This window comes from Leuciscus leuciscus (genome assembly GCF_965113295.1).
Source record: "Leuciscus leuciscus genome assembly, chromosome: 4".
Taxonomy (NCBI): Eukaryota; Metazoa; Chordata; class Actinopteri; order Cypriniformes; family Leuciscidae; genus Leuciscus; species Leuciscus leuciscus.
Genome location: NC_138728.1, coordinates 15,852,793 through 15,879,954, shown reverse-complemented (window position 1 = coordinate 15,879,954; position 27,162 = coordinate 15,852,793). Strand labels below are relative to the sequence as shown.

At 39.8% G+C, this 27,162-nt stretch overlaps 1 protein-coding gene across 1 annotated transcript; it reads left to right on the top strand.

Moving 5' to 3' along the window:
- Positions 1-158: 158 nt before the first annotated feature.
- Positions 159-20,151, top strand: cdhr5-rs (cadherin-related family member 5, related sequence). Its single transcript, XM_082166470.1, has 15 exons — positions 159-242; positions 3,579-3,683; positions 5,358-5,566; positions 6,468-6,524; positions 6,597-6,689; positions 6,793-6,879; positions 7,075-7,185; positions 7,271-7,441; positions 7,543-7,633; positions 7,727-7,833; positions 8,045-8,245; positions 8,346-8,477; positions 9,549-9,627; positions 10,410-10,603; positions 19,819-20,151. Exons 2-15 carry the CDS (start codon positions 3,617-3,619, stop codon positions 19,855-19,857), a joined length of 1,638 nt encoding a protein of 545 aa, XP_082022596.1. The 5' UTR covers positions 159-242; positions 3,579-3,616; the 3' UTR covers positions 19,858-20,151.
- The last annotated feature ends 7,011 nt before the right edge of the window (positions 20,152-27,162 follow it).

Here is a 27,162-nt window from a genome sequence, read left to right as displayed (position 1 = left end):
AAACACATTGTGATCCCTCTCTCTCTCTCTCTCTCTCTCTTTCTTTCTGAGCAGCTCTGAATTAACTAGCCAGAGAAATCTGTTGTGTTTTGCACTGTGGCTACCTGCTGTTCCCTGTGGTGCAGGTTTCAGCCCCCCGCACGGGACAGTCATGTGGCGAAGGACAGGACCAGCCACCGCAGGAAGTGACAGCAGGATCCCCTGAGCTCGAAAACAAAGGATATAACCACCGCCAAACAACGGTGAGGAAATACTCAGGGAGTCTAAGTGTGTGTGTTTAGTTCAGTGTGTGATTGTGTTATTTACACTTCACAGGACATTGACAACTGTTGCTTTCTTGTTATGACTGCAGTGAAAGCACTTTACCAGCATGCCGTAACTGCCTGGGTTTTGTAAACTGTCCTGTTAAGACCGGTTTTCGTGATGAAGTGAATGTTTGATGCAAAGAAAAGTGTACTTTAGTCCAGCTGTAGTGATAGACAGCTGTATAGATGTGCAGTGACCTCTTTAGATCAGCCTCAAAGCAATCTGATTACTGAAGCATCCAGTCAGCATAGCTTGGGCCTGATCTTATAAACATGACAGGAATACAGATAAATGGTTTTGTGACTTTGTGACTTTGACGAGAACATTGCATTTGTCTGCGCTCTTTTTGTTAAATGTATTTTTTTTTTTAAAGTGATCTGCATCAGAAAGTCTGTTATTTTTCAGGTTTACCGACTGGCCATGCTTCATGCTAATCGTCTCGCTACGCTTGAGTCCATTTCCAACGCTGCTCTAATGAGTCTGATGGTCTCATCTAAGGAGACAGCATGAATCATTATGCTTCTAAACATTACGGTTGTTGAACCGGCATGTTTTGAAGTTGCCGGTCTCTCTCTGTAGTGTTTATTGGTGTGTTTCCACAGATTTAGCTACAAAATATTGTTAAGCATTGAAAAAAAGGGTATACTTTGAAACAGTTTTCACTCAGAAAGTTCAAAGTTGTTTTACTTACAACTTAGAAAAATACATTTTTTACAGTAAAAAAAAAAAAAAGATAGACACCAGCTTACTTGAACTTCTAAAATGTGCTTTGTACCCTACATTGCCATTTGTACCCTATTAATTGTTATTATTTATTTCTACTATTTAAATCATTTTTACTTTACAATACTTTAATAATTTAACAATCAACTTTTTTTTAAATCATAAATTATATGGTGACATACTATAGACTATACTGTATATAGTTTGCTTAATAAATGTTTACTCTCTGGTAAGGTCTCTAATGCTACCAAGGCTGCATTTATTTGACCCAAAAATACAATAAAAACAGTAATATTACATACATATACATTTTGTACATTCTTAAAGGGATAGTTCACTCAAAAATTCTTTAATCATTTACTCACCCTCAAGTCGTTCCAAACCTGTTTGAATTTCTTTCTTCTGCTGAACACAAAAGAAGATATTTTGAAGAACGTTAGTAACCAAAAAGTTGATGGACCCCATTGACTTCCATAGTATTTATTTCTATATTATGGAAGTCAATGGGGCTCATCGACTCTTTGGTTAATTTGAATTATTGGGTGAACTGTCCCTATAAATAATATTTAAGAATAATAACACTTTCCCAATCCCTGTTGAGTGCACTATCATCTCTGCAGATGTGTGCTCTCAAATGTGAGATTAAACTAATCAAATCAAAACAACACAATACAGCGGCATCGCTAATTTTGCATATACTTCTGCTGAAACTAATTTGGCAAAGTGGTCTCCAGCAACACTTGCAGACAAACTCAGACGCACAGAGACATGCATAATAAATAGCAAGCTGCCGTGTACAGCAAGAATATTAAACCATATTGTGCTGTAATCCCATAATCTTGGTTGTGGCAGAGACCTACTTCCTGTTTCGCATTAATTACTCGATTTAATCCCTAATCACATGCAATCCACGCACAGTCATCCTGTATCCAAACAATCATTGATAACATCTGGCATGGCTGCACAATAAGGAGGAGTTCACATGTCTAGCAAGACCTCATTCATTTATATTTGAATCAGGTTGTTCCCCTGTCTGAAGGACCATCATCACAATCTTACTGATTGAAGGCAAGAGTGAAAGTGATGGTGTCCCCTAGTGGTAATGCGATGAAGGAACTGTAAAGGAATAATTAACCCAAAAATCACAACTGTAATTATTCACTAACCCTCATGCTGTTATTTATTTTCTTGTAGGCTATAGAAAACAGCTACATCTGTTTTTGTGCAAAACAAATAAAAAATAAAAAATGCAGCATACAAGTTTTAAAATTTGTTTTAAAATACAAGTTTTAAAATTGTAAGTTAAATATGAACAAATATGTTATATTTAATAAATACAGTACTGTGCAAAAGTCTTAGGCATGTTAATACAAACTAAATCCAGAAGAACTGCGGGAACGTCTCCGAGATGCTTGAAGAAACCTTCCTGCAAAGCTACCTGAAAAACTAAGCGCAAGTGAAAGCCGTTTTAAACGCAAAGGGTCGTTACACCATATATTGATTTGAAATAGTTAATTGAAGTTAAATCATAAATAAATTCAATTCGTGATTTTATTTTTGAAAGCATTCTCACTTTACAGCATTTTAACACAAGTGCCAGTACTTTTCACAGTACTGTAGCTTTGCAGGAAGGTTTCTTCAAGCATCTTGGAGACGTTCCCGTAGTTCTTCTGGATTTAGTCTGTCTCAGTTTTTTCTGTTTCTTCATGTAATCACAGACGGACTCGATGATAGTGAGATCAGATCATCCTGTCTGTTGTCAGATTCCTTGTGCATACACAAATCTCACTGGATTATTACAATTAATGGCAAAAAGAATGTTTGGAAATGTAAACTGATATTTCCTACTGACACACTACAGCAAAATATATAAATAACTGACTTAAAACCAGTTTTTTTTCGGGGGGGGGGGGTATTAACATGCCTAAGACGTTTGCACAGTATGTTATATCAATACAAACATGTAATTATGTATTGTGGCGTACAAAATGCGACCGGATGGAAATAATGTAATCCTTATGCATGGTAAAACAACAAATAAATGTTTGGATTAGTTTCGTCCTGGCAGCAAAACTTAAATGGGAAACAACAGTTCTTAGGCAGCTTTGCAGGTATTATGTGAGGATTTGGAAAAAAGCTCTCATACGGAGGTGCGTCGAGGTGAAGGGTGGAGGATCAAAAGAGCGGCCTGGAGGTCAAGTAACCGACATCACTGGCTTGACACTGGCAAAAGACTTCATAATAGGTTTCAAGTACGCTGAGGTGAACACTAAACACGACTAAAGCCCAAACAGAAGTAAACAAACACTGTATTGGTGAGAGACTGTATGAGGTTCCAGTAATTTATTTAGCAGTTTAATTTGATTCACTTGAGTAACTCGACTGATGAATTTCAGATGGTGGCGCGACAGTATAAATATGCTTTGTTAATCTTCTGATTTAATTGACCTTTGGTTTGAATAAGAAAGTCTGCTCTTTGTGACAGGTGACATGAGCACTCCAAATCCTTCAGAGCTATTGACTGTCAGGGATTGGCATTTCTTTTACAGCTGGGACAAGGAGACGTGAGCCCAGGGGAACATCAACTATGTTGACGCCATGGAGATTGTTCCTCTGCCAGATGGCACTGAACATTTTCTATCACATCGCAAAAGGTAAACACCTCTCTGAAATATGGATCTGCAACGACAGAGACTAATTTTCACGAATCACTGCTCTGTGGTATAGTGAATGTTAACATATGTGCCAGAAATGGTTATGAGGCTATTGGAAATGATAATGAGTCTCTGAATGACTCATTTCTAGTATTGAGAGTTCTGATTCTCTCAACTTGACGGAATGAAAAGTCACAAGTGAGATTCATTTTAATATCTCGTTTTTTTTTCTTAACAGAAATGAGATTAAGAAAGAGCAAATGGAGTATCTTGCTTAAAGTAAAATTGAAACTGTGTTTGCAACCCATTTTACAAGAAAAAATGTTGGACGTGATATGATTTTATCCATTAGAATTGATTTTTTCCCCATTGTCAAGAACCCCCAAAAATGTTGTGGCCTTCGCTTCGCTTCGCCTTCGCTTGTGTGTATCTGTGAAGTTTAAAAGATCGTAGAGTGTCCCATTTGTTATTTTACGTTTCGGAAGGCGAGAGGTTAAAAAAATAATAGGGCTTAGGGTTGTTACCTGAAAAAAGTATGACATTTCAGAAGTGGAACTTACATTTTGATCAAATGTCACAGAGAAACCATATTTTCTTTAAAATAACATGCACAAATGAATCATTCAAATGTATTAATAAAGTAAATATGGTCCATTTCCATGCCATATTGACTTTGCAAATTTGCTAATATACCAAAGTTTGCAATCAAAAGTCAGTGATTTTATCATGAACAACATTTCTTATCAAATTCTTCTAAGATCAAATGATCTGGACAGTCTATAGCTCTGTTTTCTTACAGTATTTCAACAATTGTTTCATTTGCTACTATTCATTAGAATGTCACATGAATGTAATGAGTAATGTTGCGCATTAATATGAATATTAAATGAAAGGCACCAAAACATGTCTTGAACAAAATATGCAAACTCACAAAAAGTCAATATTGCGATGTTACCTTGCAATTCTGAGAAAAAAAAGTCTGAATTGTGAGATGTTAACTTAAAAATTGCAATATAAAGGCTAAACTTGGAATTGCAGTAAATAAAACCAGACATTTTTTATAAACTTGCAATTATGAAAAAAAGTCTGAATTGCGAGATGTTAACTCAAAATTGCTAAATAAAAGCTAAATTTGGACTTGCAATAAATTAAAAATGTGTTATAAACTCGCAATTTTGAGAAAAAAAAGTCTGAATTATGAGATGTTAACTCACATTTTTAATGTATAGGTTATGGAATTGCGAGAAATAAATACATAATTGTGTGCTATAAATTGTAGTTCTGAGGAAAAAAGTATAAAAATATTGTGAGATAAAAAAACAAACAGAATTACGAGATAAAAATTTGCAATTAACTTTTTACGTTTTTTATTCCTTGACGGGAACGGGTTTCCAGTTTTCCTCCCCTTAAAGTAAATATATCCACATTGAAATAGAAGTGACTCCCCACTTGTTTTATTGATGTATACATCATGTCTCTGGAGTGATTAGTGTTTGCTCTTGAGAACAACCGTGATGCATGAATATTTGGGAAAAATCCAATACTTGTAACAATTATCCCTATACTCTCCCTATTATAAAGATGTTGTGTTATAAATGAACTGTGCAATCTGTGATTTTATGGATGATTTTATGTTGTCCTCATAATCTAATCAATCTCTCATCTGAACTGCAGCCAGTTTATGCCTTGGTGGTCAAGATATATTTGCCACGGTTAGAGAGAACAGTCACACTGGAGAGTTCATATCCAACCTCAGTATCAACGGAGAACCTGGAGCCAGCAGCATCCGTCTGTGTCTCACCGGAGAAAACTCTGACTGGTTTTACCTTGAAGGCCGAACAATCCGACTCAACACGTCGTTTTCAAAGACCTTGGATCGAGAGGTGATTAACGTGAATAGTGGATGTTAGCATGTGGAGGAAAGCCAGAATAACAGTGAAGCTTTAGGACTTTAAAACAGCCAGCCAACACATTGGAGGTGTTTGAAGCCATAGTTTCGAAAGGCTATAATTTATTATTAATATTAGTTATATAACCTTTATTTGACCAGATTTGTCTGTTAAAATACTCTTAAAATACATACATTTCTTTTTAAAAGACTTCAATTTGAGTGCTAAAATAATTTCAATAAATAATCTAAAAGGCAATAGAGTTTGTAAAAAAAAAAGTAATGAAGTGATGCACCAATCAGCTGATCGTAATATGTCATTTAAGTGCTTAAATATGACTGAATATTAAAATTCATTATTAGATATGAAGGCAACAAACCAATTCACTCTATATACACACAGCCGCTCATAAGTTTTTTGTAAGAAATCTCTTAAAGCCGAATTGATTTGATCAACATACAGTAAAACCAGTTATTTTGTGACAGTTTTAACAATTTTCTATTTTAAAGTGTAATTTATTTCTGTGATAGCAAAGCTGATTTTTCAGCATTATTACTCCAGTCTTCAGAGTCACATGATCCTTAAGAAAGCATTCAAATATGATTATTTGGTTAAAAAATTGTTTATTTGAATATAAAGTTTAAAAGAACGGCATTCATTTAAAAATGGAAATCTTTTGTAACATAAATGTTTCCAATCTAATGCATCCTTTATGAATAAAAGTATTAAAAAAAAATTGTTTTTACATTTTGAACGGTAGTGTAAATAAAGGTGTACCAATGGAAGAATGATAATCTGAGGTGAATAATTTTGTAACTGTGAATGAAAATGACTATAAACACTAACCTCCCGCATAATTACCGCATAATATTGATTTTTCTTTGGCAATTTACAGGTGCTGGGATCAGTGCTGATAGCTGCTTTGACATGTTATGAAGATGGAATAATAAGGGTATGTTGCACTGCACAAATAATGATACTTAATGATACTGGAGTGCAATTAACCCTGAGGTTCTTATTTCAGAGTCGGTATCGAATCATGGTGGAGATATTGAATGAAAACGACAACATGCCATATTTCCTTGAAGACACTATTCAACCACGATATATAAGTGAGGTAAACTAATGTTTTGCTCCAGATTTTCCTTTGCGATTAAACTCGTGTTTGGAATTAACTTTTTCAGTCATTAAATCTTAGAATTCTGACTCTCTTCCCACAGCTGCTGACTGTAAACTCAATGGTGTTCACAGTGAAAGCGAGAGACGGCGATGGAGACACGATAACTTATATTACCGACAAATCTACAGTGAGTGGCACATTCAATAGGGACAAAATCACAGATGAAAGTCTGAATTAAAGGAGAAGCCTCATTGTGTCTGCATTGACTTTACCTCATGGCTCCTTATTATTTAACAACCTGCTCCATACAGAGAGAAAACCACCTTCTTTCTTTCCACAATCTAAGAAAACATTACCAGCACTGTGTGTCTCTCTCATTCAGGCTGATGCCAGCTATTTTAGGATCGATCTGCCCAACAGCGGGATGGTGATCCTGGATAAACCTTTGGACTATGAGACTAAAACCCAGCTGCATGTGGTCATATATGCTGTGGTATGTGAAACACCTAACAGTTCACATATGATGTGCTCAAATGGAATCAGAATGAAGAACAGTGTCTTGCTGTTTGAATCAACAGGAAATGACCACAAAAGAAAAGTACAGCACAACAGCTACGGTCACGGTGAATGTTCTAGACGGCGATGACCAGTATCCACAGTTTCAGCCGTGCGCACCTGTTTATGAAGATGGAGATCATAATATCTGCACCAACCCTGTGTACAGCGTCAACATCACAGAAACAGATGAGGTACAGTATATGTGTGCGGTGGCCGTGTAAAGATAAGGGCTTTTTCAGATCCCTATAACAGAACTGAGCTAAGCCAAATTTCTATGCTCTTTATGATCTAGGATGCTGTGCTTTATTTTTCTCCGGGTCCCATTCATGCTGAAGATGGAGACAAAGACATACTTACCCCTCTGGTCTACACTATTCTGTCAGGCGAGTTTACTTTGTGTTGCATTGGTTTATTAACGGTTTAACCCTTTAAATCTATATTATAACTTTTAAACGTTACTCAAAATGACTTTTTAGGTGATGATAATGGCAGATTTACAATCGACGCGAAAACTGGAGAGATCTCTCTCAGGCAACGTGTGGAAAACAGACTCCTTACGCCTTCATTCAGGCTCCGCATAATGGTACGTAATAATGTTTATGAACAACAAAGTGATGGCTGGTTTAACACTCTGATCTGATGGAATTGCTTCAACTGCCATATTGCAAACCATAACGGTTATTCTTCATATGAAGAAATACAATAACATTGCATTCAACATAAATGTATGGGTTATGTGACACAATGATGACATCAGTGGTCTCATCATAATTGCCCTTCGCAAACTCCAACAGGCTGCCCAGGTGAACGACCCAAAGAAATATTCGGTGGCGACGGCACTGGTGCACGTGGTGTCGGAGAACCAGTTTCCCCCAATCTTCAACAAGACCGTCTACAAAGGGTTCCTCATCGAGAGCTCCAGCCCTGCTACTCTGGTCACTACTTATGGGAACCAAGTCCTAGTGGTCCAGGCCGTCGACAGGGACTTCAGAGATGTAGAGTGAAAACATTTCCTTTATAGGAAACACTTTAGAAAAATGGTCTGCAAACCTTCATTTAGAGCATTTTCTCTATTTTTCCTCCACTGTCTTGCAGGGAATAAACCCAAAAATCCGTTACACAATGCAACCCTTGACGGGTAGCAGTAAACTGTATCACATTACTCAGGATGGCATTGTGATCGCAAAGACGGACCGGCTCAGAGCGTTCGACCGACACATCCTAGAGGTGACAGTCGTGACAGTGACTTAAAGGGATACTTCACCTCAGGAAAGATGAATATGTATTTAAAATAGGTCATTTACGTAGAAGAAATGTGAAATTATTTTTGAATTTGGAGCTTTCTAGACTGAGAAAAGCCAGAAAATGTATTTTTGGCTTATGTGGATGAAAGACAACAACTCCCAGAATGCACTTGCTTCGCTGCCCTAGGAGGCCACTCCCAAGCCACGCCTACCGGTTAGAGAGCGCAGTTGAAAACAACAAGGCTAGGCTACTAGTGAGACTCTGACGAGTTTGCCCGGGATTTCGAGATCACCCAAAATGTCCGGGATTCGGCTTTTGCGTTCTACAGTCGCCATTCATTATGTTTACTGTGGCGAGCAGGACGAGGCTGAGGGCCGAACACTACATTCAGATTCACCAATCGGAATGAATTCAGTTAGATTGAAACAAAAGGTGTGCATGTAAACAATGAATGTCGACTGCAGAAAGCAAAAGCCGAATCCCGGACATTTTGGACGATCTTGACGGCCGGACATGTCCGGGAAAAAGAGGATGGTAACCCCTACCTCAGCTTTCTCCTACTACTCAGCTTTCTCCACAGAACAAGAGCCTGCTAGCTTAGCTTCCAAAGAAAGACGGCTGACACATGTGTACATTCTGTGAGTGAGATCCCACCCTCTATGGGCAGGTTGAAAACATGCGGGACAGCTCCTCCTACTGGCTGTAGTCTTTAGCCTCTGGCCAAAAAATCCTCCGATGACCAAAAGGACGATTTTTGCGTCATCAGAGGATTTTTTCAAGACAAAAAATACATAAATCTCTCACCTCAGGGGGATATGAGGGTAGAATGCATGGTAATTCGAAAATACTACAGGTTTTCTACTAATACAAAGCTTAATGCTAAATCCTGAAGTATCCCTTTAATGACTTGTGACTTACCCATGTACAAAGCTGCAAGAGTTTGCATTGAAATAGCTACAAATGTATGCAAAACAGCAGTAACACATGGACTCTGATAGGATTACATTTATCATGAAATCACTGATGATGTGATTTTTCTTTTTTTCTTCACAGGTGATTGCAACAGACGAAGAGTCAGGTGAGGCTGCGCACGCTTCAGTGGACATTGAAGTTTTACAGAGGGGACTTCCAGGTAAATTCCCTTAACCATCTGTATGAATTATGTTTTAACAAAATAAAAAAAATAAAAAAATAAAAAAAATTATTGTGATATGGAAACTCTGTACTAACAACAACACAACAACAAGTTCTTCTCTAATTCAATTCATGTTTATGAATGCCGATACATTGATACAACTCCTATAAACTGAAATAGCATGAATCATTATAATTGATCTTTTAATATTGCTCTTTAAAGTTAAGTTCATGCTCATTTTTAAAGTCATTCATGCATTCTTCTTTGCTATTTGTGTTAATTTCTTTCAGAAAACCATAACTGTGTTGTTTTTTCATTAACACAATTCCTTTACTATGGACATTTCCAAATAATAACTACAGCAACATAATTTACCTCTTGACTGTGAAACTAAATAAAACATTGATTGAACTTATCAAAGAAAAAAAAAAAAATTGTAGAAGAAATGTGTTTAATTTAGGGTGCAATTGTTCAGCATGTGTCTTTAAAATGCGAAGGGAAATACTATTTAGCCATATGGCTACACCATACCAAAGAGGGTTAAACGGTATGAATGATAATTCACATAGATCATTAATCTGGTTAATTTGATTATTCATGGTTGATTTTTAAGAGGCATGAATAAGGTGTTAAATTTGATTTATCAGATCACTGCCCTACTTTTGGCAGTCGTTCAAACTAAATGATGAATCACTTAGAGGTGGAAAGACACAGGACTGTTTTACACAGAAGAACAAGGTTTTGTGAGTAATCATAGATTTTCCCCCTCTCTCGGACAGTTCCTAGAAGTCCATTTGGAGAAGAACGGTTGTTTGCAGATATGAACGTGGGGATGGCCGGCGGCATTGCTGCTTTTGTTCTTATAGTGGCTGTGACAACACTATTTATTTGCCTCTGGCTGGTCAAGAGACGAAGAGAGAGACGGGATCCAGAAGACAGGGGCTCAGTAGCCCTAGGGAAGCACCCAAATGTGGTAAGAGCTAATTTGTTATATCAAACACACATTTTACATACCATACACACTTTAGCCCCTTTGAGGCATGTCAGTCCATTTGGCGGCCATCTTTGCTACACCATCATAGCGATTTCAATAGGCATACAAGTACAGCTCCTTTCTGCTTGAATGGGGAAAAAGTGAAACCTCCAAAACGGTTTCAATCAGTGATTCCACCCAATGTGTTCACAAAATAGTAGTTTATGGAGAATTTGGCACAAAAAAATCCAACTGAAATATTACAACAGATTTATTAATATGATAAATTGTGGTTTAGCATGCAGACAAAACAACAGATGCCTTATGTTTGTGATGCCTTTATCTTTGCGCTTTCAATTACAAATGTATCCACCTCAAGCGAACGTATATGATTTTTTTTTCACAGTGATATTTCAAACCAATATTTTATATTCACTATGTGAATGAAAGTACATTGATGGAAGCCTAGCGACTAAGACGAGATGCTACATTTAACAAGATAATTGGCTGTTTTAACTGAACTGAGCACTGTGATTTATCCCATTCATTTAACTGCTGGTTGCTCATAATTGCTGGTTATAGCAGCATATTGGCGAAACAGATTTGGCTAACGATCCAGTACGTTTGTGTTTGCGCTCTGGAGAACATCAAAGGTTTCTATTTACAACATGTTTTTGCAGCGTTGAGCAATGGAGCCAATCAAAAACATATCTGTTGATTTCTTGAACTCAAATCCACTCACCGCTCAAAACGCTGGAGTTTTTGTCCAGTGCTGAGTTCCCTTTCAAGGGAACTCGCGTTGCGTCGAAATGACGCTATGGGAACGCTTTGCGTGATGACGTCTTGAAGCACATGTAAAATCAGTCCAATGGTGTGGCGGAACGTCAGAGGCGGGTAACGTCACGTACCAGGAAGCTATAAAAGCCGGCCCGAAACAGAAAACGAAAGCTTTCTGAGTCTTCAGTTGCGCTCTGTGTTGAATCTGTCCTTGTTATTTGGTGTTGTCTGTCTATATTATATATATATATATATTCAGTATGGCGAGCAAGCAGCAGTTTAGAGTGTGTGTCCATCCCTGCCCGCGTTATTTAACGGGAGGTGATACTCACACTCTTTGTGTTGTTTGTTTGGGTGAGGAGCATGCCCAGTCAGCACTCGAGGGTGGTGACTGTGTGCATTGCGAGGCGCTTCCATTGCGTACGCTCCGATCCCGCTTGGCTCGGTTCAATCCCGACCACGTTCCCCAGGGCTTGGGTCCCGCCGCTGCCGAGGCACGGCGTCGATCTCAGACCTGGGGTTCACAAATGGATTTATCAGTGGATGTTGAGACGGGCTCTGCCTTATCTCAACATCCTTCTGATAGATCCAGTGCCTCTCATCAGGGTGTGGAAGCACGCGCTGCGGTTTCTTCCCCCCCGATGGAGGCACCAATACTGCAATTGTCCAGCTCTGAGGAGTTGGACGTTGTTAGTATTGAAGCTGAGTCTGAGGATTCGCCACCTCAGTCTCACGCTTTTGAGGAATTGCTCGATGTTGTCACGAGAGCAGTTCACAGATTATCTATTGAGTGGCCAGAGGATAGGCAGGACGTTCGTTCGAAAAGTAAGCTTGACGAACGCTTCCTGCCATCTCGTACACAGCCTCAGCGAAGAAGCCTTCCGTTTTTCCCCGATCTCCACACCGAGGTGTCGAAATCGTGGGGAAAACCGGTTTCATACAGAGTGTATGCACCACAAACATCCCACTATTCTCCCATTCATAAATATAAAGAATATGGTTATGGGGAGATGCCGAAGGTGGAGGAGACGCTTGCGAGCTATCTCTCTCCAGCAACGGCATCTTCCCTGAAAGCTCCTTCACTTCCCTCTAAGCCAGTAAAATTCACATCATCTCTGGTTCATAAATCGTATGCAGCCGCTGGTCAAGCTGCAGCGTGTCTGCATACGATGTCTATTATGCAAGCCTATCAGGCAGAATTATTGGGGGATTTAGAGGAGGGCGGGGGAATTGGTCCTGACACAGTGGCCGAACTACGCAGAGCCACAGATCTGTCTCTCAGGGCCACCAAGGAGACCGCTAAATCAATCGGGCGGTCTATGGCAGCCCTGGTGGCCACTGAGAGGCATCTGTGGCTCAATTTGAGCGATATAAAAGAGAAAGAAAAGCACGTTCTCTTAGATGCTCCGGTTTCCACTGTTGGTTTTTTTGGTGATGCAGTAAACAGTGCGGTAGCTAAATCTCAGGAAGCTGCTAAACAGGCAGCTGCATTACAAAAACTTCTCCCCCGCCGTTCTTTCATTGAGGCTGCTGAGCGGGAGCAGCCTCACTCCTCTAAAAAGAGCGCTGAACATCGTGCCACTCAAAAACAGAGTGTGTCCTCTCGTGCTCCCCCACAAAAATCTCGGAGACACGGAGGACGCTCTCAAACCCAGCAGTCTTCGAGGGGTAAAACGGATCTGCGGACCGTTATTACCGCCAAGAAGGCTGCTGGGAAAAAGTCCTGATGTCTGAAGGCTCAGGACAAATGAGGGTAGTCCCCCCGAAGCAGAGCGGTTAACACCTCTTTTCACGGTGCCCGTCTCTCTTCAGTGCCCTCAGGGGACCGTTCTGCCAACCCTGCCGCCTCCGGTGTTACAGGGCGCAGCGGTCTCCGGCGAGCACATATCTCAAGGTCCACCCGGAAACGTAGTGGCCTCGGGATGCCCGCCCCTTCTGAGGAGGGTGCTAGAGCAGTCTGTTTGGTCGTTCCCTGCCGGTGCGCCGTTACAGGGCGACGAACCGACTACTCAACAGCAGGAGAAAAGTACGGTGCCGTCTCTCTTCGGTGCCCTCAGGGGACCGTTCTGCCAACCCTGCCGCCTCCGGTGTTACAGGGCGCAGCGGTCTCCGGCGAGCACATATCTCAAGGTCCACCCGGAAACGTAGTGGCCTCGGGATGCCCGCCCCCTCTGAGGAGGGTGCTGGAGCAGTCTGTTTGGTCGTTCCCTGCCGGTGCGCCGTTACAGGGCGACGAACCGACTACTCAACAGCGACAAAATCCAGAAACCAGTCTCGAGAGACTGGTACCTCTAGTAGAATCTTTGACAGCGTGGAAGCTACTGTCAAATGTTTCTCGTTGGGTCCTGCAGACCGTGGAAAAAGGGTATTAGATACAATTCTATTAACGCCCACCGCGGTTTATGGGGGTCCTGCCCACAGTGGTGGGCCCCGAGCAGGTTCTGGTTATGGAACAGGAAGTAAACACTCTGTTAGAGAAAGGGGCCATAGAATATGTACCCCCCTCCAACAGGGAAACCGGGTTTTACAGCCGGTACTTCATAGTTCCAAAAAAGGACGGGGGATTGCGTCCCATTTTAGATCTTCGAGTTCAGTGCGAGTCAGCCATGCAGCTCAAGTTCAAAATGTTAACCTTGAGACAAATCGTGCCACAGATCAGGTCCGAGGACTGGTTTGTCACGATAGACCTCAAGGACGCATATTTCCATCCGTCTGTGTCATTGGAAGTTCCTGAGGTTTGCTTTCGGGGGCAAAGCATACCAATATCGAGTTCTTCCATTCGGCCTGGCTTTATCACCCCGCACTTTCACCAAATGCGTGGATGCAGCTCTGCGCCTCCGGGGTATTCGCATCACGAACTACATCGACGATTGGTTGATTTTAGCTCAGTCGCATTAGTTGGCGGTTCAACATCGAGATGTTGTTCTCGCCCATATGAAAGAGTTGGGGTTACGGCTGAACGCCAAGAAGAGTGTGCTTTCTCCATTTTTAGAGGACCACTTTTTTAGGCGTGGTTTGGGATTCAGTGTCGATGCAGGCGCGCCTGTCATCGCCACGCTTCGATTCCATCCTGGCAGCTGTGAGAAGTGTAAAGCTAGGCCAGCTACTCACTGTCAAACAGTTCCAGAGACTGTTGGGTCTCATGGCAGCAGCTTCCAACGGGATACCTTTTGGACTGCTGCACATAAGGCCCCTGCAGTGGTGGCTCAGGACCAGAGGGTTTTTCCCCGAGGGGCAACCCATTTCGCACAATCAAGGTCACGCGGTGATGCCTACGTGCCTTGGTTATGTGGAAGAAACCGTGGTTCCTGTCCCAGGGCCCAGTGCTGGGAGCTCCTTGTCGTCGCAAACTGCTAACGACGGATGCTTCCCTCACGGGTTGGGGAGCGATCCTGAGGGTCGCTCATCTCAAGGTCTGTGGGAAGACCATCATCGTTCCTGGCATTCTATAGCCTAGAGATGTTAGCTGTCTTCCGGGCTCTGAGGAGCTTTATCACAGGTCTCAGGGGACACCATGTGTAGTACATACGGACAACACGTCGGTAGTCGCCTATATCAAGGGGGTTTGCGCTGGCACGCCATATCCTCTTGTGGTCCCAGGGGAAGTTGCTGTCACTCAGGCACCCTACATCCCCGGGGTCCAGAATATAGGAGCAGACACTCTGTCGAGGCAGGGGCCGAGGCCCGGGGAATGGTGCCTCCACCCCCGAGGTGGTGGAGCTGATATGGAAATTAAGTGGATCTGTTTGCGTCTCGAGAGACGTCTCACTGTCCACTTTGGTTCTCCTTCACGCATCCAGCTCCTCTGGGACTGGATGCTATGGTACAGACGTGGCCGAGGCTACGTCTGTACGCCTTTCCCCCAGTTGCTCTGCTCCCGGGAGTTCTGGAAAGAGTTCGCAGGGACCGGGTTTGCCTGCTTCTTATAGCCCCGCGCTGGCCGGGCAGAGTATGGTTTCCCGATCTTGTGTCCCTCCTCGACGGGCCTCCTCTGGAGCTACCCGTCAGGAGGGACCTTCTGTCCCAAGCAGGGGGCTCGATTTTTCACCCCCGACCAGAACTGTGGAACCTGTGGGCTTGGCCTCTGAGGGGGCCCAGCTCATAGAGTCAGGTCTCTCAACTGAGGTTGTTGAGACCATTCTACAGTCCAAGCTCCCTCCACGAGGAAACTTTATGCCCTGAACTGAAGAGTATTCACCTCTTTGTGTAGTGACCGTCGGTTGGATCCAGTCAACTGCCCAATTGGTACAGTTCTGGAGTTCCTGCAGGACCGGTTCACTGCAGGTCTGACCCCGTCCACTTTAAAGGTTTATGTGGCGGCCGTAGGTGCTTACCACAGTCCTTTGGGTGGAATGTCTGTGGGGAAAGACCCCTTTGGTATCTCGTTTCCCTCGTGGCACTTGGAGGTTTTCCTCCCTTTCGAAATCGGCGAATAATTTGCTTTGCCCTGTTCGGGCGTTAGACGCGTATGTCCACAGAGCTGCCCTGTGGCGTAAAAGTGACTTTTGCTCCCCTAACAAGGGAGGTCCAGTGTCTAAGCAAAGGATGAGCAAGTGGGTGGTTGAGACTATCTCACTGGCTTATGAGGCGGCTGGACAGCCTTCTCCTTTGGCTGTCCGGTCGCTCTCTACTAGGAGTATGGCGGCCTCTAAGGCCCTTATATCAGGAGTATCGTTACAGGACGTCTGTGGTGCGGCAGGCTGGTCCTCACCGCACACCTTCGTCAGGTTCTACTCTCTGGATTTAGACTCTGCTCCAGGGTCTCATGTTTTGTCTTCTTAGTGCTGCTCACATGATTACACACAGGACAGACATTTGTAGCTATGGAGGCGTTGGTATAGACGTTCCCATAGCGTCATTTCGACGCAACGCGAGTTCCCTTGAAAGGGAACGCCTCGGTTACGACTGTAACCTCGGTTCCCTGAAGAGGGAACGAGCGTTGCGTCGCCTTGCCATATCTCCTTCATGCCTGTCAGCGCGACTTCAGACTTTACGAAGCTTTCGTTTTCTGTTTCGGGCCGGCTTTTATAGCTTCCTGGTACGTGACGTCACCCGCCTCTGACGTTCCGCCACACCATTGGACTGATTTTACATGTGCTTCAAGACGTCATCATGCAAAGCGTTCCCATAGCGTCATTTCGACGCAACGCTCGTTCCCTCTTCAGGGAACCGAGGTTACAGTCGTAACCGAGGCGTTCTGCACGCTAGTGAATCTTCTCATTATAACAAACAAAAGTTTAGACATTATGCAAATAAGAGATTAGCCGTGCAGTGCAGTCGCTTTCATTGATTATAATAGAGCCTGTGAGATTGCGATTAACTAAATTGAGTGACAGTTCTTTAGTGTTTAGATGCCAAATCTCACATACAGTATGCTTGCGGTTCTGTTAAAATGAACAGTGGTTTATGAAAGTAGAAGCTTTAATAACAAAATAATTTAGCGTGAGCGTTTATGCTGGGACGTGTAAGGTTGTGCGGCGACACGTAACTTGAAACTATTTCCTGGAAATCTATGTAAATGTGTTCTAAATCTCCTTAGCCTTACCCTGGAGTTGGTTCACCCTCTGCCTGTACATAGACTTACAAACTGTACTTGACCTTACTTGACATGCTACAGTTCAAGCAAGACTTTTGCACTAAACAAGGAAATGCCTCATATTAAATCAACTTGTTTGAACAATTCAAACAATAACAAAGCTTAGAGTAAAATATATATTGGCTTTTAATTGGAGGTAGACAGTATTATGAAAGAACAAAAAAAGAGATGAAACACTTCAGAAATGATATAAAGCATCATTCACACAGTCAAACATTAAGAAACATCTCCTGCCCTTGTCGTCTTTGCCTCACGTTCCTCTTTAATTCCTCTTATGTAGAGCTTAAGATGGTTTCAGCAGGTAAGTACCTGACATTAAGTAGCTAGATGTGTTCTGCAGTGTCACTGTCCCTTGTGAAGGTGAGATGTGTTTTCTGAGAAACTGAAAGCCGTATACTCCTGATAGGCTGGTTTAAATGGGATTGTCAGTGTTACAATTTCTCATAAACGGTGCACCATTTAAGCTGGTCGGTATACGAAGCACAGCCCCCTGTGTCTGATGGTTTGGTATATTTCACTGTGTAATAGGTCTGATATCGTGAAGATAGGCGTTTCGTGTATGTGTATGTGTATGTGTATTTGTATCACATCTTCAAGTTTAATAAACACTGTTGCAAATGTTGTAGTAATTATGTTTATTGATTTAGACTGATTCTGATTCTTGAGAGATGAGACAAAACAAAACCCACACTTTAGTTGATATCAAAGATGAACACTAAAATGTTCTGTCACATTTCATCTTCATTTACAGTTTACTTGATCAACATTAATAACATAAACTTATATTTTCACTGATCTACCCCTAAAGCACTTGTGGAATTTTTTTTGTAGATTGAAAAATATTTAAATATTGTCCCATGTCTTCAAGAATCAGTGACACACATAATGCTCTATAATCAGCGCTGGATCTCAGCAGTGGATTTGACCTGTGAATATATCAAGGTTGTTCGAGGAGACCCTAAATGCCCTTTCTCCGTGGTCAACAGGTCAATTCAGGATGTCCCATATCGCTCATAGAGGATGCCTCCTACCACAACGAGGCGTTCCTTGACTATGAATACTCCAGTGGTTTGTACACCAAAATAGATGACGCGCTCCCTCCGGCGACCAGGACTTTTGAGTCTGACAGCTCTGTGCCCCTGCAAGACATGCTGCCAATCCTGGTGCTTCCAGAAAAAACACCTGGAAACATCAAATCATCAGCTCTGACCAATGGGAAAGCATTTGCAAAATCAGTCTCTTTTAAAGACGGAGAAGGAATCGCAGATTACAGTTTGCCAAAAAATGAAGAAAGACAAATTGCGGTTGTATGTAATCAAATAGAGACCAGAGCGGATATTTTGATGCCTGTTGTACAGCAGGAAACGTTCACTATAGTGGAGAATCCTGCAGAAAAGGAGGATTTTTGTTGTCCAAATCCTTCTGTAGGACCTAGAGAGGAATGCATCATCACTCATGGCAATGCTGATGAGGATGGTGAAGATGACAATGATCCATACAAAAACATGGCCTCTGTTATTTACAGCAGCGACGATGAAGACATGGCAGACGAAGAGCCAAATGATTTAAGGCACTATTTCAAACATGGGCGAAACCCGTTTACAATAGACCGCATGAAGACCACCGGATTGCAAATGGAGGATTTGGATGAATCACATGCCTGACTCATTTTATTTAAACTATTTGAACAAGTTGCTTTCATTTAAAAAAGCCAAACAAATTGAAACCTATATGGACAAGGTTCCGAAGGGAATATATCAAGAAACAGGCTCATAAATATTTGTTTTCAAACTCTAGAAAACAAGCATGTCTTATGAAGGATTTGAAGTTGACTGAAATGTCATTGTTTTAAAGTAAAAAAAAAAAAAAAAAAAAACGTTTTGAGTTGGTTGAACACAATTTTTGTTTTTATTTAATGTTGTCTTCATGGTGGAGTGGTAAAGAAATATTGTGCACATGTTCAGCCTTAATTAAGAATAAGTTCAAATTAAGTTTTGATGACTGTGTCTTTAAGAAAATACGTATTTTCGTCCACCTCTAATGTATTTTAAATTAAGATTCTGAATGGTTTCAATCCCTAAAACTAGATGTGTAAACATCTATATAAACCATTCAATGGTTTCATCTATATCATGATAAAATGAAGTGTGTGTTATAAATAAATGTAGTAGAATTGTATGATTACTCATGTCTGCTGTCAACGGTTATGTTAAACACATTTAATTACAAAAGGTTGAACTCACTTTAATAATGTTGCTGCAGTTAGTTACAACAACTTAAAATTTGTTGAGATAACTTAAATATCCTACTTATCTAAACTAAACTTAATATTTTAAGTCAAGCATGAACACATACTTTTTTAAGTTGAAACAACACATTATTTCTTATTCTAATGTTGAATTTTAAGTTTTGGTAATCACAACAATATTTTTTTACAGTGCATTTTGTATTTAATTAATAAAAACAAGGCGAAGAACAGAATTTTCTGTGCCAAAACTGATGCATTGCCATGTTTGACCAAAGCTAAATCTTGTTAAATATTCTGCTGCAATGTTGCAATTGCTGTTGGATGATATATGATGGAATAGATGACATTCAGGTGCTTCAGGACTTTTGGAGATCCTGTGAACGGCAAATGGCTTTGACATTATTTGGAGCTAAGATACAAAAACATTTTACTTTTGGAAAAGATCTTGGATTCTACACAGCGAAGTCTTTGTTGAGGTAAAACTGCTTAAAGGCTTCACATGGTTTTGACAAGGGTGCGAGGTTCATCTTTTATTTGAACATGATCTAGTTACTCTGTAAACTTCACATGTGTCTTTTCTCTGTTTGTCCGCAGGAGGCATCATCACCCATCTCTCCTCCCCAAGTTTCGTAGGACTTAAACATCACAATCATATTTGAGAAAGTTGTATTTGAGACACCAGCAATTTCTGTGCCAGGAGCAAGAACATCATGAGAGACTGAATAAAAGAACACATGGAGGTGAACATACAGTTTGCCTACACAAATCTTTTGAAGAACCTGTTTTTGTGGCATTTTGGGAATGTTTCGGATTTGTGTGGAAGGATACAGTGGAATAGTGCGCGCTGTTCATGGCAGCTTATATGTTGTCCGTCTTTTGAAGGAACATTTGGAACTCAGTTCAACTTAAATTATTTATGTAATTTTTAAAGCATGTCCTTCAGTTCAAAAGTCACTATGAATATGCTGTAAACTGTTTGGTAAGATATATATATATATATATATATATATATATTATTTTAATTTTTTCATGTTTTTGAAATAAGTATCTAATACTCACCAAGGCTGCATTCATTCACACACAAAAAAAATGGTTCTTCAGCGGTTCTTCAGGGGTTCTTTGCGGTGGTTAAGGTGCTATATAGCACCACTACCATTTAAAGAACCTGTTAAGCCCAGTTTGGTTCTTCAGCGGTTCTTAAATGGTTCTATATAGCACCATTTGACAAATGTGCTATAAAGCTTCTTAAGTGCCATATAGTACCAAAAGAGGTTCCCCTATTATTACGAGCCAAAGAACCACTGTTGGGTACTGTTGAGCACCATTTTTGTTGAAGCAATTATAAACAACCAAGGTGCTATATGGCACCTCTTATGGTTCTACATAGCACCATTTGACAAAGGTGCTGTATAGCACCTTTAAAGATAGGTGCTATATGGCACTTAAAGTGGTTCCCCTATGATTACAAGCCAATGAACCACTTTTAGTGCTATTTAGCACCATTTTTGTTTAGAGTGTTTGATCAAAAACAAAGTAAAAACAGTCAAACTGTGAAATATTATTACAATTTAAAATACCTTTCTTATATTTAAAATGTAATTTATTCTTGTATTGGCAAAGCCGTATTTTCAGCATCATTGCTCAGCCTTCAGTGTCACATGATTCTTTGGAAATTATTTTCATAAGCTGATTTGGTGCTCAAGAAACTTTTTTTTTTGTGTGAACATTTTTAGAGGAATCTTTGATGAATATAAATTATTTGAAATCTTTTCTAACATTATAAATGCCTTTACTGTCATTTTTGATGAGTTTAATGCATTTGTTCTTCTGTAAATCCAGCATAAATCAGAATACTCTTTAATGGAGGCAAGATACAGAAAGTGTCATGTTGTTTGTCATAAAGAGGTTCTGTAAAGCAACAGAAAACGATTAATACATAACACAGCAGAAATTCATTATAACCTGTGAATTCATAAATTTAAAAAAAGAACATTATGTCTTTATTTACGCACTGTCATAATTTACAAACTCATTATTTTCTTCTGGAAATGTTGTATGCTCTCTTCTAATCTATATATCTTCATATGATAAAATCATAAAACATTTAAACAACAGTATACATTTTAGACCTGGACTTTGCGCTGTCATGTGAAGAGTGACCACAAGATAGCGCCATTAGATCATTTTCCTTCTGTTGCAACTTAGAAATAAAAGCTTGAAATCCAATAATGCCACTGGAGCTAAAAATCCGTCAGATAGAAATGTTAACTAAAAAAAGAAATATAGCCGCACTTATCGGGGCCAAGCACACTAACTGCAACATTTTTGATTACATACATTTGTAGATTATTTCAGGTAAAATTGTTTTAAAAAATCATAGATACAATCTCTTGTAATAGGCTATATGATTGAATTGCTTATGACTTTCGACCAATAGGTGGGGCTGTCAGTGTGGGGTGACGAAGAAGATGTAATTTTTTTGCCTACATGCAACAAACTTGTTTTTGCCCTCTGTTGAATAAAACATACAGACTGACTCACACCGGTTTCAACATTCAAGACATTTCTGTCAAAAAGCACTTGTTTAACCAAGTAAATGTAAAAGAGTACTGTAAACATCCGGAGAAAATGTATTAAAATATAGGCTACATAATGTATAAATATAAGCGTAGTGCAAATAGAAGGCATACATAAAGAAGTATTACTGTACTTCTGAATCTTACATCTTCGTGGCCTTAAAAAAAAATGTGTGGCCTATCTGATCAACATTTAGAAGCACACACATAGATATTGGACAATGAAACACTGGCCAATTTATTGTTGGAGATTCCATGCCTATATATGTGCGGCCTAGTGGCCAATCTTCACTGATTTTACATTCCATCAATAAGAGCAGAGTGTGAATGTTGAATTTGTAGAGCAACAGCACAGCTGCACATAAATATTGCAATCCACACAACATAATGGGAGACATATCAGAATTCAAAAGAGGACAAATTGTTGGTGCACGTCTCATCTGTGACCAGAACAGCAAGTCTTTGTGGTGTATCGAGTGCTATGGTGTCCAGGGTAATGTCGGCAAACCACCATGTAGGACGAACCACATCCAACAGGAGTAACTGTTGACGCAAGAGGAAGCTTTCTGAAAGGGATGTCCTGGTACTAACCCGGATTGTATCCAAAAAATATAAAACCACAACTGCCCAACTCACTGCAGAATTAAATGCATACCTCGACTTTCCTGTTTCCACCAAAACTGTTTGTCAGGAGTCAATATTCATGGTCAGGCTGCTATAGACAAAACTTGCCAATGCCAAATGTTGGTTTCAAGGGTGCAGTTGCATTGGTTTCAACAGTACAAATCTTGGGCTGTGGACAATGTGATGAGTCCACCTTCACCGTCTTTCCCACATCCGTTGGAGTTATGGTGTGTAGAAACCCCAAAGAGGCGTAACACCCGGACTGTTTCTGCCCAGAGTGAGGCACGGGGGTGGATTATGGTTTGGGCTGAAATATCATGGCATTCCCTACTGTGCTTGATGGGTGCGTCACTGCCAAGGACTACCGAACCATTCTGTAAGACCATGTGCACCTAATGGTTCAAACATTGTTCCCTGAAGGGGGTGCCGTGTATCAGCATGATAATGCACAAATACACATTGCAAGACTTGTGACAGTGGTTTTATGAACATGAAGGTGAAGGTGAACATCTCCTATGGCCTGCACAGTCATCAGATCTTAATATTTTTGAGCCACTTTGGAGTAGTTTGGACTTTGGAGGAGCAAGTCAGAAATCATTTTCCTCCACCAGCATCACATAGTGACCTGGACACTGTTCTGGAAGTGGAATGGCTCAAAATCCCACTTTGCAGGACTTGTGTCTGTAATTCCCAAGACAATCTGATGCTGTATAGGCCACAAAAGGAGGCCCTACACCATAATAATAAATTATTGTTGTCTAAAACCAGGTGTTTCAGTTTCATTGTCCAACCCCTGATGAAAGTGATACACATGGACGAAAGCCCACAAATTAGATTTCATAATGTGCTAAGGTTTCAAATGAATGTGTTGAAAATTAATAAACACAAAATGTATACAAAACTCAACTTTGTGCTTTTTTCGGACAAATGTTTGAACGTTTGAATGTGTGTATGTACATAGTGTGACGCTAGCTGATATGACCGCTGTGAGCACTAGAGGGAGACAGTACATATTTTAAATGGGTAAAATTAGCTTTTTAAGCTAAAAGGTCCAACCACACCCTAACCCTACCCATAACTCCATCCCTCCACCCATTACATCCAAGAAGTGGAGCTGAACTAGGTCATGCTCAACCCATGACATTCAGAGACAGGGAAGCTGGACGTCATTTGGCTCTGCAGTGAGCAGTGAGCACCAATTTTTTTGATTACGTCTTGGAAAAGTGTGGTTCACAGTTCAGAATTAAATTAGAGTGAAAATAATTCTGCCCTATGAGACGCATTAAGCAAATGTGTGTGTGTGTGTGTGTGTGTGTGTGTGTGTGTGTGTGTGTGTGTGTGTGTGTGTGTGTGGGTTTTTGTGATTTACGAGGACATTTTATATGAATACACGCCACACTACGAGGACATTTTGGATTATGAGGACAGTGTCAGTGTCCTCATAATTCAGACAACGTAGAAGTGCTTCTACATGTGGGAGGAGCTCAAATTCAAATTTTCTCCAAAAGTCCTTATAGTTCACAATCATCGGACTTTGTGTTAAGAGTGTGTATCGGAACTGCGCTCCTGCAGGTGGGTCTTGGTACTGCACCTCCTCATTAATATTCACACTTGTGAATGGAATCGCGGGTTTTGATTGGCTGAAAGGTGAGAAGTCCTTGTAAATTCGGGTTTTGTCTAACCACTGTGTTTTAGCCATTCACACAAAGGACAATAACGATAAAGATATGTTTGTAAAATAGATCTAAATATAAAGGAATAACAAAGTCCACACCACAACTATAAAAATAAAAACACAGAGAAGCAATATCATTGGAATCATTTTCCTACCCTCCCCCACCTCCGACCGAGTCTCTTCCGGCTGAGATAATCAGCAAGTCACCCTGAAGACACTTAAGGTAAGATTGATGATAAAACTCAATAAACAATAAAACAGTATATTATATTAGTTAACGTTATAAAACAGACTAGCTTTGGTCACGTTTGTAAGCTTTTATCTAGCGTTTCCTCACAAAATATAAGGAATATAAGGATATATAAGGAATTAACTATTGACTTACTAACGTTAGTCTGACAAATAAACAAGCAATAACTAAACCGCCTGTATTATGTATGTTTTGGGTTTAAAAGTTAATGGCTAATGGTTAAATAACTCATGATGCCAGATTGAGATCATATTTATTTTGCTATCTGGGCAGTTCAGTGTTGTGATAATGGAGTTAATCTATGAAAGGCCTAATGGACAAATATTGTAGTGTTTGATGTAGTAAATTGGAGTTTACTGCAGTATGTTAGTATAATAGTGATTACTACACTTTGTTAATGCACTTCAGTATCCTGTAATATTAGTGAATTGATAAACCATAGTATTCTTTAATTTTTACTATGGTAAGTTTAAAAAAACCTATTGTATCTAGGATTATTACTCTAGTTTACTATAGTACAGAAGTCTACTACAGTATTTTTCATATGGGAATGGTGAACTTGAGGTTTTTCAGGGCACACAGCTGTTTAGTTGTAAACTATTTGTGTGTCTGATCAGATCCTTTTAATAGAGCTCCGGGGGCTGACGCCATGCAATCTAAACTCCGCCATTTTGGCAGTCAACCAGGAGAGCACCAGAGCGGCTTTTGCGTTATCGATAGCGGTCGGGTCGAATAATAATTCAAAACAATTACCATTTCAACATGGTGGACAGCTGCTGTGCGCCTGGATTCCAGAACAGGTGGAGGAAAGCATTTAAAAGCATTTTAAATGCTTATGGAAAGTGTGTGAATTTTTTTTATTTTTATGTTCAGTCACAATTGTGACCGGTGGGATAATGTGTAAACTAATATCAGTTTATATATATATATATATCAGATACATTATCCCACCGGTTTATGATTGGACATAAACTCGCATTTTCACACACTGTCCATAAACATAAAAAAAAAACAGGCTTTTGTAGGCCTTTAAAGAGTCTCCGGAATAGGCCGAGGAAAAGTTAATGAAGTAACGTTAGTTATATAACGTTATATCAGGATACTGCAGTTCAGGAAAGCTATAAGTTCCTTTATTAATACACATGAAAAGCACCCCGGGGGCATTATAGGGATCTGTTATGTTTAATCTATTAAGTTTTGCTATGTAGGCCTACAGGTCTAGGGTAAACGTACCTATTAAGCTCACCAAAATCTACATTGAGATATTTTTAGTGCACAAGATATTGGTTTTAGTACAAGAAGTTATTTTAAAATAAAATATTAATCTCTCACACTATAATATTTCATTTTATTTTAAATGACAAAAGTATTTCAATTAAGATGTACATGATTAAATATAAAAAGTCTGGCTGTGCTTAATGGGTACGTTTTGTACCCTTTAAGCACACCCCTGTTCCCAATAAGCTCACAACAAGTTTTATTAAAAATTCTTGTTTATTTTAAACAACTTTTTTAAGGAATAATTGAAAAAAGTATTATTTGAAGGTACAGAGTCAATCACAAGACTAAAATCAAGCAACAAGGCATTCAGTTTGATCAGGTAGCCTATCCTATTCATAGTGACGTGTCATTCAAACTCATTGCAACATTTCGTCTAGCTTTTGTCATCTTAAGACTGTGAAAATAAGTTTATTAATAATTTTTTTGAAGATTAACATAGTGACAGCCATCAGTTAATATTTAAAGTCTGATTATGAAGTATTTACATAGACGTTCAATGTGGATGAGCTTAAAGGGAGCACACTGTGCTTAATTGGAGCAAAAACTATTTTTAATTAATAAATATTAAATGAAATTTAAAGGAAAATATTTAGCTAAATTAATATTCTAGGTAATGTATTAAGTTTATACAAATTTTAATATGAACAACTATTATTGACTATCTATGAAATGCTTTTTCTAATTGATGTCACACTGAAGCTGTGTGATTGTCAGTAGTGCACCCTTTAAGATCACCTAACATTAATATGAATTCTTTAAAAATTACAACAGTTTAAAACCACAGACTATCAATAAAATGTAAAATGATAATATTATGGATTTAAAAGTACAAGCCATTAATGCCTGTGAAGTAATATATTAGTGTAGCACACAATCTTATACAGCTAGTAAGCTGGCTATGTTCGTAGCATCTGGGCTATGTTTCTAAAACTATCTTTTAGATCTAACTGTAATTATTTCCCACATCCAGGTTCCAGGTTATAATATGCAAAAGTCTAAACATTAATCTCTTAATTTTGCAATAAGTAGATGTACTTAGCCAAAATAAAGGCTTAAACATATAAAAAATGCACATTTGAGGGGCTCCTCTTCTGGTGAAAGTTTTCAGACAGCTTTCAAAATGACCACCAGACAGTGTGAACACATGGATACACATATCTCAGTGTGCAATGGTCTGATTGGTTTAAAATTTCAGGAGGTATGTAGTAACAAACACATCAATTGGTTAATACATCAAATAGGATAATACATTGCTGTTTCTTTTTATAATCTGAGCTCCAAGATGGTAGTGTGCTTAATGGGTACTTGAGCTTAATAGGTACGTTTACCCTATATCTTTTTAATTAAAGTGCGCAGTGAACTCTGTTGCCTTAAAACTCATGCTGCCGTCATCCGTTCACGCTCGTCTCGTACGGCCTCTTTACTGCCAAAATGGCGGTGTTTAACAGAATAGGTCACGTGGCGTCCGGAGCTCTATTGTTTACAGTTCTTTGTGAAGGTTATTCCTGTAATAGTACAGTAAGGGTAATCGG